The sequence below is a fragment of the Oreochromis niloticus genome, linkage group LG23, assembly GCF_001858045.2.
Source record: "Oreochromis niloticus isolate F11D_XX linkage group LG23, O_niloticus_UMD_NMBU, whole genome shotgun sequence".
Lineage (NCBI taxonomy): Eukaryota > Metazoa > Chordata > Actinopteri > Cichliformes > Cichlidae > Oreochromis > Oreochromis niloticus.
Genome location: NC_031986.2, coordinates 35,004,740 through 35,017,451, shown reverse-complemented (window position 1 = coordinate 35,017,451; position 12,712 = coordinate 35,004,740). Strand labels below are relative to the sequence as shown.

At 41.8% G+C, this 12,712-nt stretch overlaps 1 protein-coding gene across 2 annotated transcripts; it reads left to right on the top strand.

Annotated features, from left to right (window-relative positions):
- The first annotated feature begins 2,663 nt into the window (after nucleotides 1–2,663).
- Nucleotides 2,664–12,528, top strand: plin3 (perilipin 3). 2 transcript variants are annotated; one of them, XM_003451352.5, is made up of 8 exons: nucleotides 2,664–2,819; nucleotides 7,099–7,186; nucleotides 7,407–7,602; nucleotides 7,966–8,048; nucleotides 8,489–8,720; nucleotides 9,432–9,781; nucleotides 10,938–11,153; nucleotides 11,897–12,528. In XM_003451352.5, the coding sequence occupies exons 2-8, from the start codon at nucleotides 7,118–7,120 to the stop codon at nucleotides 12,032–12,034; spliced, it is 1,284 nt and encodes a 427-aa protein (XP_003451400.1). In that variant the 5' UTR covers nucleotides 2,664–2,819; nucleotides 7,099–7,117; the 3' UTR covers nucleotides 12,035–12,528. The 2 variants fall into 2 exon arrangements, with proteins under 2 accessions (XP_003451400.1, XP_005478798.1); XM_005478741.4 differs by having other exon boundaries at nucleotides 10,935–11,153.
- The last annotated feature ends 184 nt before the right edge of the window (nucleotides 12,529–12,712 follow it).

Sequence of the window (12,712 nt, the reverse complement as noted above, 5' to 3'; positions counted from 1 at the left end):
TACAAAGGTTATGCAGAAATCACTTCACAGTCCGTGCAATAAGTTCTTTAAATGGAAGGGAGTATTGTCTGTCTTCCTTTGCTGTCCGCATTCCTGTTTCCCAGCAGATAAATATTTTATTGTTTAATATTTAATGCAAAATAGGCCCTCTGCTCTGGATTTGTGGTGCATCTGCAGAAGAGAAAGATCTTAGGGATGTAAATGTGAAGCGTCTACCTCTGTGTGGGTGAGGCCACAGAAACAGCTGACTCCGTGGGTAAACACTGCCCTCTCAGGGTTTACTGCATTAACTGCATGAAACAGGCTGCCTGACTTTCAGCTGTGACGGGGAGAGCCCCTCTGACACCGACAGCACACATCAGGTCTCTTATCGCTTATAATACTGACCCATTAACACGTGATATAAACACATATCCCACAGAAAGGGGATAAATGAAGAAAGGCTGCAAGAAAAGGCTAGATATGGTGTGTAGCTGGTACTCTCTGCTTTAAGTTAATATAGCTTTAATGATTATATGAGATTACATGCACAAGTCTATTTACATTTATTAACCTTTTATATAAATATATGGATCATCAGTCAGTCAGGTGGGTTTTATACATGAGATCAGTTACAGTCTGACATTTACTCTCTCTAACCTATTCTTCTGGTGCGTTCTCATAGTACAATGCCTCATCTCGCAGCCTCCATCAGTCAGCTGAGTTTGCACGCAGTTAGAATGAAGATGAAGCTGCGTGGATAAAGAAATGCCCCATTAACATATATGAAAAATGGATAGACTTCCTAATTGCAAAATAGAATGAACAAGTATGTTCTGCTTGATATTCTCTTAAAAACACAAAGACACATTTGCAGCATTGTTGTATAGTAAGTGATGCATTATTGGTCCACATGAAAGTTATGGATGCTAAACGAGTGAGGTGAAGGTGCAGACAGAAGATCAGCCACATGCGGCGACCGTCATGAGACACGAGAGTTTGCTTCGTTATTAAGAAAAGCATGTGAATCCAAAGGAGCTGCAGTGATCCATCATTGCACTGGGTAGCACTATTGTTAGCGTAACGCTCATCAGAAGAAAACCTCACCTGGGACTTTTTCACAAAGATCAGCGTCTCACCTTTGCAAACAGTGCTTCAGTAAACCCCGTGGAAATGAGTCATGTGACCAAATGTGTTTTTGAGCAAAAGAAAACACCTGCTTTTAGATTTATGGGGCAGCTGCTGGCACAGGAAACATTTCTGAGAAAATCAATTTAGTAAATATCAGCAATTCCTACATGCAGACTGTCAAAGGAAAGGTGAGGTTATCCACCAGAGCAGGTGTGAATGTGAACGGTCATCCGTCTCCCTGTTTTAGCCCTGCGACAGGCTGGCAACCTGTCCGGGGTGTACCCCGCCTCTCGCCCAACAACCCAGAATTGTATAAGCAGAAGACGATGGATAGAATGATTGATGCAGCCCTCAACAACAGTCCCAGTTTCTCATGTGGCCCCTTGGGAAAATGAATTTTTTCACCCTTTTTCCAGATCCACCCTGAGCCTTAGGAAACACACTGAAGGGGAAGCTCTCACGGAGCTCCCTCACTCTCCTCTGACTTAAAAATCAGTGAAAGTTTTCAGGCAGATCTTAGCTCTTAAACATACTGATCCAAGACAGCCCAAATATATTTCAGAAAGATTTATAGTGTAAGTTCTGCTCAGATTACAAATGAAAGCCTTTATGTGTAGTCTATGAATGCATCACATTATGAATGAGTTTACTTCAGTGGCTGAGCGAATAAAACCAGTGACTGTTCCCTTCGGTCACCAATTTATAATCAGTCATACAACACATGATCAGAGTTTAGTATATTTAGCAAAACTGGGATAAAAAGTCCATGCAAGCATCAACTGAGAAATAAAGGGACCAGTGTTGTGCCAAAAAATGATTGATATTTCCAAAAACGATCACCTGTATTTAAACTGTTATAAATGAATTTCAAACTTATACCAGATATAGCTCTCATGAGTCATTTTAAACTTTTTTATCATGAAGTAGAAGTTAATCGGTTTTTGGTAGCATAACTTTTATATATCCTTTATTTATCCAGGTCTGGCATTAAGAAAGACATGCCATGGAAGAGAGCCAGAGATTGATAACAAGTATGATTCAGTGCAGAGCGGTCTATTAACACATAGTGAGTGAGAAAGGTGACTGAAGAAGAAATACTCAGTGCATCATGGGAATCCCCCAGCAGCCTGCACCCATTGCAGCATAGCTAAGGGAGAATTTGGGGTCACCTGATCCAGCCCTAATTATATGCTGTAGCGAAAAGGAAAATTTGAAGCCTAATCTTAAAAGCAGAGATAGTGTCTGTCTTCTGAATCCAAACTCGAAGCTGGAAGTGTTGTCAAGACGTTAGAAGTGACCAAAAAAGGACTGGGTTCATTATAATTTAGGAACAATAACACAGAGTCACAAAAAGGCTTATAAAATGAGTCTTTTTTTTTCTTTTATACATAAACAGTTTATAAACCCCGCTGACCACCGCCCGTTTATCCGTGTAAGCACATCTGTGACACAGAAAAGTCACAGAAATGTTGGAAAGTTCTGGCACAACACCGTGAGCGTGCGGGGGCCTGCAGTGACGGGCACTTCCGTGCTGTGATTTAATTGGCTGAAAGTTTGTAAGCCAGTCTTAGGCTCCGCCTTCCTCCCTGTGTTGAAGAGTAGCGCAGCACTATAAAGGCTGTGAGGCGGGGTGGACGTGGACCGGGTCAGTGACCGGAAGTAACACAGCAGGTCATCACAAGACTGAGAACCGGCAGGCTCCCAGGCAGGTGAGTGGCTCATCCCACAGGTGTGTTTCGTCCTGACAGCAGTCCTAGAGCCATGTTTTTAAGCGGTTTAACCAACTAACTCGTGGTGGTTACCCAGCTGAGCTTTAGCCTTCGGTCTTACTTCCAGTTAAAGCTGCGGAAACAGCTTTTCTTTCAAATAGAACTCCATGAAGACGAGAAGCTAAGGCACAGATCGGAGACTGATTCGGAGAAGCCGTTGGTTTGATGCTGTGTTAATTAACGAGTCGTAGTTCCTATTATGGGTGAAAGTTCACCGAGCAGAAAGGGGAAGCAATGAAAGAGGGACCTGATTAGCTCTGCTGGGAATCATCGTCATGCTGCTCAGAGCCTTTGCTTAAACTAATGTTGTGCACTCGGTTACCTGAATCTTTTTGAGCTTCTGAGCCTTTCAAAATCAGGCAATCTGTTGTTGTGAGATTTCATCTCAGGTTGTGGCCTCAGTGTGTGGGCATGTGCTCCGAGTAGTTCAGACAGGTAGTGACTTTTCCCACTCGGATTCATTTTTCAGTGGATAATATTTTCGGTGGATGGTTTCACAAGATAAAAGGCAGAGCTCTGTAGAACACATTATGTTTCATTTCTTTTAAATCGTCGGGTGACCCCCATCAAATAAATCCAGGGACCATTGCAGGGCTCTGACTGCTTTCCAGCCCATGCAAAATAACATCACACATCTGTGTGTCTTTTTTAGGTGAAACTAATGCATAGAAGACACTAACCCTTTCAAGACTTTCCCTTTAACCTACATAAGATAACATAAGTGTCTCAGTAGTTTCTGATAAAGCGAAGTCACCTTTGAAATCAAGACTTTGAGTTTTAGCTCTGGCTAATACACAGTAGTTTCCCCATCCCCCTGATGTGGCTCAACACTGCAAGGATGTCACACACAATGCAATAGGAAGAGGCTTGATGGGCTTTTATGGCCACAGTACTGGATTCAGTTGTCAGTGAGATGATCATTTTGAGAAGTCTAAAGCAGCGGGTTGTGTTGCATAAAAGCCTTCTTCATAACTTGTACTGTTATCGCAGGTTCATCTCGCACTTGATATCAGGGTGCACAGTGTCAGACTTTGCTTTGTAATAAAGCTGGTGAAGATCTCATCAACTGCCACTCAGGGAAAAAAACGGTGTTGCTCAACCAAGCTGTTGCAATAACGTGTAATTCTGAGTCACACGGAGGCCAGAAAGACCTCTTCTGGAATGCCAGAGCTCACGAAAAACAAAAGTGAAATGATTTTATTCACACTGACATCCAAAATGTGTGAAGTGATTGAATAGTAACTCTATAAAAATGCCATTCGTGGCTGAAGCTGTTGGATTTGAGGCTCGTCTCTTGCTGATCGCCTCCTCCTGTCAGGTCGATGAAGCCGCCCTGAGCACTGACTTCAGGTTGCTGCTAGTTGGCTGCACTCCTCAGGATGCTGCTGGCTGTTTCTCCAGCAGGACGATCTCAGGACTCCTACTTCTCTCATTAATCTGCTTCTGTTGTGTACATCAGGTCATGCATGTCAGACGCTTGTTAACAGCATCCCAGTTAATACAGGTGGAGTCCATTTGTCTGTATGCCATCTGGCAGAACGCAAGCAGATGCCATCCACATGTTGCAGGCACCAAAGGGAGAAGGGACGGATTTTGCTGCAGATGTTTCTTTCCAACTGGCTAACGGGCCTCATTCCTCCTTCCTCCTCTTGCTTGTATCTCTTTGTTGTCTTAACTGTACGCTTAAGATACAAAGACAGGTGTGTGCGTGTGTGTGCTAAATACCAAACTGAATATCCCCTCTTAGTTCAATCTGATGTGATGAGTCTGCCTACTCTCTGAGGTTTTCCTAGCTCAGGATGGGTCCTTTGGGGGAAGTGACTACCCACCTAACAAAAATTGGTCAGAGTACAGTGAAGCTAATGAGATTGTATTACCTCATTAAATAAAACTAAATGCATTTTCTTTAACTTGTAAAGAATATTATTTGTATATGAGACCCTAATTTAAATATACAGTACTGTGCAAACGTCTTGAGCCACCCCCAATTTCTTAAAAAAAAATTAATAATAATATTTCAAGAAAGTCTGGCTTTTGGAAACAAAATATAAAGTCCAGGCTTTCTCAAGGTCTTTGAAAGGTTTTCTTTGGACATTGGCTGCTTTTTCACTTTACTTCCTTTCCTATTCAGTTCTTGTATCTCACTGTTGAATCTTTTTGTTTGTTTAGCCACGTAATGTGACCTATGAATCATTTGTCCACACATAACAGAAGACTTGGAAACAGGACCAACTTTAAATGGTCTCTTCAGGCACTTTTTTTACCAACAGCTTGTCCCAAAATGAAATATTAATAAATGAAAGATAAATGAATCGAGATTCCCAAAGAGCTGTTAGGTGAAAACTTGGCATGGTATGGTGTGTGTACTTAAGAAGTGTGAGGCCTAAAAAAACAAAACAAAAAAAACAAAAACAAAAACAAAAAAAAAACCATCTACAGCAGAGTATCTGAAAGTCATGTCATTAATTAAAAAGAAAAAAATTCAGCAAAGGCCGAACGGATGATCTGGACCTTCAGCTGATCCGTCTACTGTTCACTGACACCTCATCAGAAAATGTCTCTGTGGAAGGGCAGCTGTTAGAAGCCTTTCTTGATGAAGGGAAACAAGGAGGAAAGGCTGAAGTCTAGCACATCTGGGCAGAAAAACACACAGTGGAACAGTCAGTCATGGATCAGCCTCCCCAGAGCCTGGACCTCAGCATTATTGAAGCAGTGTGAAGAGAACAAAAGGCAGAAACATCTAAAGAAGAGCTTTGAATGTCCTTCAAGAAGCCTGGAGAGCTATTCCTGAAGATCCTCACAGAGAGCTGCTCAGAGTTCAGACTGAGCTGAAGGATAAAGCTGCTTACACCAAATTTTTCATATACTGTTCCATGTATATTTGCACGAGTTAGCACATTATTTTTTCATTATTATTATTATTTTTTTTTATGGTGCTTCTGATTTCTGTGATGCATTACACACAGGTGTCCTAATACAGGTTTTTATAAATCCTAATTCCCACTCCTAGAAGAGACATGACAGGCTGGCTAGGGTTGAAATGACCTGCAGTGAAAATGAATAAATTACTAATGAATTTTACAGCGTTGCATGGCCCAGTTAAGTATTACATTTGATCTTCATTTAAGACACTTTTTCATTGTATTCATGTAATATGGTAGTTTTTCACTTGAGTAATTATTTTGGCCTAGTTCTCATTTAAAGAAATATTTTACACCAGCGCAGCACTGCTCGCCGTTTCCCGTTAGATTAATAATATCAGAGGTCGTCCATTCTGCCTACAAGCCTTCACGCGAGCTCGTGAACACTCGGTGCCCTGCGGGACCACGGTTCGTGCCATTAGTTATGATTTTCCTCGGACTCTCATCCATAATTTGAAATTATCAGAACTTTCATAACCACGGAGTTCTCTCGCATGATTTATCATCCCTGTTTTCTTTTTATGTTGTAGTCACATTTCCTTCGTTTTTAACGCGAGTGCAAGAAAAATGTGAGGATCCGTGTTCTGTCAGGGAGCTGTGCTCGCACTTAGAAGTCCAAGAATTGAATTAAAGGAATAAGCCCCAGATGATTTTTGTTTCACTCTTTTTAGCAACAACGGGGACTTCTGATGTGTCGTCCAGACATTTGTACTTTCTTTATTTCTAATACACTTCAAAGCATAAATCATTCTTGGGAGTTTTCCTTTGAAGCTGCTGCTGCTGCCAGTGATGTTAGTCATGTTACCCTAACTGCTGTGAAGAGCTGTTAAAATGTCAGGCTTTTATTCTTGCAGTCTTGAATCAGATTTTGGCTCAAATCTTTCCTTCAAACACAGATAATCATGCAAGAAGAGCTTAAAAATCATAAGTTCAGTGATTACGTATGCATAATGCCTACGCCTCGACTTAACAAACACCTGTCTCACTAATTCTTGCTTCATACACGGCTTTGTTTTAATGATGCTGGAAGTTGACAAGAAAATACTCACTTCCAAATATATCAGTATCAGTTTTTAATGCAGTTTCATCTGTGTTGCATCATAGTGTTGACAAATGAATTTGGCGTGGCTGAGCTGCCTTTCCGCATGCATTAAACTGACAGGACAAAGATTCATGTGAGATAAAGTATACCAGCTATTTAAACACGGAGTATCATAGAGAAAGCTGTTATTTCATCATGCACAGTGGGCAATGTGAGGCGAGTCTCTGTTTCTGACACTCTGTATTCCACGACACAGATTGAATCCAGCAGTCACAATGGCAGACAGCGGGAAGACTAATGAGACTGCAGCTCCGGCAGCAGAACCAGCTAATGGAGAGCAGCAGGTGAGGGGCACTGTGACCTGAAATGATACCTAATACATAACACGAGTCTACTGTGAACTCATTTGACACTTGATATTTCCCCGTTTTGATCATCTACTCTTGGAAATTATTCAGTATTCCTTATTGATTACTAATACAGACCTGAAAAGAGCTGAACTATACTGTACTGTGAGACAGGATTGGGCTTTCAATAACAACGATGGTTCTGTTTTTGTCCTAGACTGTTGTTTCACGAGTGAGCAACTTGCCCTTGGTCAGTTCGGCGTGCGAGGTGGTTTCAAACGCCTACAGTACCACCAAAGACAGCGTTCCCCTGCTGAAGGGAGTGATGGATGTAGCCGAGAGCGGGGTCCGGACTCTGGGTGCAGCTGCCACCGCAGGGACCAAACCTCTGTTGAACATGATCGAGCCACAACGTAGGTTCCCGTCTCTGCAAATCCAATGTAACGTATGATAATTGCACAAAGATGTACCTCAAACAGATATTTCATGCTGGTTGCACATTAAAGGTGAGAAGCTGAAGTCAAATCCATTGCTGCCTCAGGGATGGAATGCAATAGAATCATAAGAATGTGTTTCTTTTATTGTCATGAGAATAAACTTTCCAAATTTAATCGTGGTGTAATTTGAATCTCTGACACTCATCCAGTTCTAGCTGTACTGTAAACCTGACATGATGCCAGTGTTTTTTTTTGTTTGTTTGTTTGTTTGTTTTTTTTACTGAGTGGTATTACTTTGACTGATTCTCGTCTTGTCCTTCTGTTGTGCACTTGTTGCAGTTGCCACTGTAAACGAGTACACTTTGAAAGGATTGGATAAGATGGAAGAAAAGTTGCCTATTCTTCACCAACCAGCAGACAAGGTCAGAGTGAAACCTGTGCTGTTTTAATGTAGCATCAAAAAAACCTAACCCTGTTGTGCTTAAAAATCCAAAATGATAGACTTGATAAAGAAAACTGCTCTCTGGCCTCCATCATGTGCTTTCTTCATATTGGTACATTCTGGATGATTTTGACAATACAGAAAATGCAAAATGCTTCACTGATCATTGCAGATTTACCTCTTTTCCACTAACGTGTTGTCACTGCTGGCACTAATGCAAACTGAGTAGTGGCACTCTTTACAGCAGCATGAGCACAGTTTATAATCTAGCATTAATGACGAACACTGGGGTAATTTCAGAGGAAGAAAGTCGTGGCAGAATTTTATTTATTTTTAATTTCTCAGAGTCGGCACCAAATCGAGCTCCAGCACCACCTTGGTTTTCAAAAGAAGGTAATTATCTTATCTCGACTTCCTCAGGTGGTGTCAGACACAGTGGGAATGGTGTACCAGTCTGTGGCAGGGGCCAAAGAAGCCGTGATGGGGGCTGTGATGGGTGGCGTCGAGCTGACCCGGGCAGCAGTCAGCGGAGGAATCAACACCGTCATGGGCACCAGGATGGGCCAGATGGTCAGCAGTGGGATGGGCCTGGCCCTCAGCCAATCCGAGGACTGGGTTGACCAGAACCTACCGCTCACTGAGAGGGAGCTGGGTCAGTAGCTGTACTAATCACTTCATCGAAAACACTAGGTGGTAATGAACCCATTTGCGTGTTGTTGAATTATATGAATGTGTCTTGACAGATAAAGGTTTAAAAAATGAATAATTGAGATTATCCCAAAAAATAAGTCCATAAAAGCAGGATGAGGTAATCTGGTGAAATGGGGGGTGGTCATCATGACTGTTGAATTCGACCACTGTGACTGAACACGTGGATGGTCGGTGCTATTCATAGAGAGGCAGGGCATTCCAGTGAACTTCCCTTCTGTTAACTTGGCCCAAAAAGTACCTGCAATTTCCAGCACTCGCAGCTTTGACACCTGCTACCGTGATGTCATGTTATCATGACAACCTGCCATACTCCAATGTGGGAGCTGCAAAAGAGTCCCTTCTCTGTGGCTATGTGGCACAATTGCAACTGTGGCAGCAGCACAGTTGAAGTTGTTCCTTCGTAACCATCAAAGTGGCTTTTAATGGAGGCACAGTGATGCAGCGTTATGTCCTTTTGCTTGCACAGAACTGATCAGAGGCTCTGTAGTGGCTCTGACCAGCAAAACTTCAAACAGATGGGGGGGGGGAAAGTGTTTCCATCAGTCATGACATACCCAACACCCTGTGCAATGAAGATGCTACATATGCTAATGGTCTATTTCTTTTAGTAATCTCAGCGTCACACAACTGATTTAACACTCGCCTTTTTCAGCTGCTGTGTCCGAACCTGCCAGCAGCGAGGTAGCTACATCTTCAGACAACCCCAGCTACTTTGTCCGGTTGGGGAAACTCTCCGCTAAGGTACAGGAACGAGCTCTTCAGCACTCTTTGGATCGGGCACGTCACTACCGGGACGCGGCCTATGGTACGGTGGCTCAGATTACCAGCACTCTGGACCTGCTAGAAAGCGCCCGCGCCAGTCTCGGTACAGCAGGTAACCAGATAGGAGGGGCCTCGGAGAAACTCCTGCAGCGCTGGACCGAGTGGAAGCAGAAGCACGAAGGACATGATGGGCAGACGGAGTCTGAGTCAGAGCCAGACGGGACCAAAAATGAGCCTGAGGTCAGGACCGAAAGTCTTTGATTATTCAACTGTGTTTTACAGATGTATAGCATAGCAGCATTTTTACTTTAAGGTAAACTTTAACACATCATGAACATGAGGACTCTTCTCTGAAGGGGAAATGATACAATAGTAGATGCAGGTTGGTAATACTACTGCATATTTTCAGGACTGAGAGGTCTGTGTTCCCAGACCTTAACTTTAGCCTTAGTTTAATTAGAATTTGGTTGTTAATCCTTTTTAAAATCACGTTAATGAATAATATGAATGAATCTGCCGGGCCATTTTAACAATCCACTGAAATCTGCCTTGCATCCACCGAGGTCTTCAAGGTCAACCTAATGATTTATTGGTGGAAAACTGACAAAAAGTCTTAGAACTTACACACCACACATGTACAGTTTATATTCTCATAAAGTTTCATCTCACATTTGACCTCTGACCTCTCCTTCAAGGTAAATAGACAGATTTTTGAAGGTTGAAGTGATAATGTGTAGAGCCATTTAAAAATTACTCTACACACAACAAAGGCTGTTATTACAGCATTTGTTTGTATTGAGAACCTATAGGCATATAGGGAATGAAATATGGGAATTCTAAATATCAAATTACTTTGGACCTTATGACCTCCTCAAGGTCATAAGGTCAAATTTTCATAAAATGTCTTGTTTCAAACGGCTTAATTCTTTTGCCTTTGTTTGTACTGGCAACATTTACATTTTGCATCTGCCTGTCTGTCAAGTTGATCACAGAATGTGTGTGTGTTAAAGACATTATTGTCAAAAGAGAGAGAATGAGCTGCCTAGTTAATTAGAAATGTATTATATGATATAATCATCTCTATGAATAATGTCCAGTTACTTACAGATCAATCTATGATCTGCTCCTAGATAATGTTTGTCTTTACTGCACTACAAACTTCAAGTACATTTTTAAAAGAACAAAGAAAACAATATTAACATATATCCCCTTAAATAAATGCTGCCCAGAGAGTGAGCTGGCTTGGCATAGGTTCGCACTCTGAGAGCTTCTTATTTACTTTCCACCGTCGTTTCCTTCGGTGTCATTGTTGTGCTGTTTACATTTGGACTGTCCCGTTATCAGATCTTTACATTTTATTCATTCGTTTTTTTGTTTCCACTTACGTTCACAGCAGCTGGAAAAGCAGACCCTCTCTATGGTGCGTGGTCTGAGCGACCAGCTGCGGTCGGCGTGTGCCAGCGTGGTGTCAAGTGCTAAAGGTCTGCCGAGCACAGTCCAGGACCAGCTGACCGCGGCTCGACAGTCTGCCGAGGAGCTGTATTCCTCTCTGAGGAACACGAGCACCATCACACCGGTCCTCCTCGAGCGGAGCCGTCATCAGCTGAACCAAGTATGCACCGTGCTTTGCTGTCTTTACTGCTCCAGCTGTGCAGCTGCTTAATTAAATGTAGCTCATAGCTCGAGTTTTTATTTTCACCCACAGCGCCATCAATCTCCACGTTAGTTCTTGTGTAATGTCACTGGAAAGTCCCATGCACTGCTAATGCTATGACATTTAAGTGTATGTTAAACAGTTACTGACCACTTTATTAGGTACACCTTGCTACTGCTGTGTTGAACCCTCCTTTTTTTTTTTTTTTTTTTTTTTTAAACAAGGCCTGGTATTTACTGGTATTTGAGTTACTGTTGCCTTCGTGTGAGCTCAAGACAGTCTGGCAGCAAGGTCTGGTTATTTTCCTGTGACGTCACCAGGTATTTTTATCTGGAGAACTGCTGTCTTACACATTGGATAATATTGTTAATTATTTATCTATTTGTTGGACCATTCTCAATCCTGGATATGGTCGTGTAGGAAAAGCCCAGCAGATCAGCAGTTTCTAATCATTTTTCTTTCCCATTCTGATGCGCCATCTTAACCTCAGCAGGTCGTCTTGACCACATCGAAATTCAGAGAGTGGCTTCCATGTGATTGGCTGATTAGATATTTGCATTAACAATCAGCTAATAAAGTGGCTAGTCAGTGCAACTAATTTGTTTTCAATCTGTGATGGTGCTCAGTATTATTTCAGATAATTTATCCTCTTATTAACTATACCTCTTTATTAAAACTGTACGTGTGTCTGTCCATCCCAGGTTCAGAAGTCTGTGGATGGTGTCATGGACTATCTACTGCACAACACGCCGCTCAACTGGCTGGTCGGACCGTTCGCTCCTCAGATCACTGAGCATGCAGAGGGCGATGCGGCAGAGAAGGCCGGACCAAACGAGTAGACGCGAAGACTTCCTGTGCTCCTCTGAGATAATTCAAAATGGTGTTAGAGGACTATTTCTAGATGCTGATGGATCAGCTCAAAATAGGTGCCATAATATTCATGAAAAGCTGTCATCATCATAATTCTATCAGTTTTTGACACTACATTTATCATGCAGAAGTTAAAACCTAAAATGTGGCCTTAGAAAATCATGGTTTTGCACTTTATTATTTATGATAGATTTGTTGGGGGGTTTGTTTGTTTGTTTTTTTTAAATCTCTGAAAGATTAATCTGTGTCTGTAAACATTTTTGTTAGGAAGGAATTCAAAACCTTCCCAAAACAAAGTAAAATCTAGTGGCTTATAGGAAAAATAATATAGAAAAGACATGAGGACATCTTGGATCAGATGCATTTCGTTTGTTTTTGAATTTTACCTTCAGTATTCACTTTGTGGAAAGAGTTAATTGTCAGTAAACTGATATGTAAATAAATTTCTAACACTGCAGAATCATGTAGGAGCGAGTGACTCTTTATTTATGTTTGGAAACAGCCTGACACACAGGTTAGAAACAGATGTCAAACAGAAAAATGAGGATAAAAATAAGTCTAGAGAGATTATTTGTTTTGTGAAGAAGAAATGATTGATTTCCCTGTTTCATCACAAAAATAAGTCTTTTTGTGGCTGTGGAACTCAA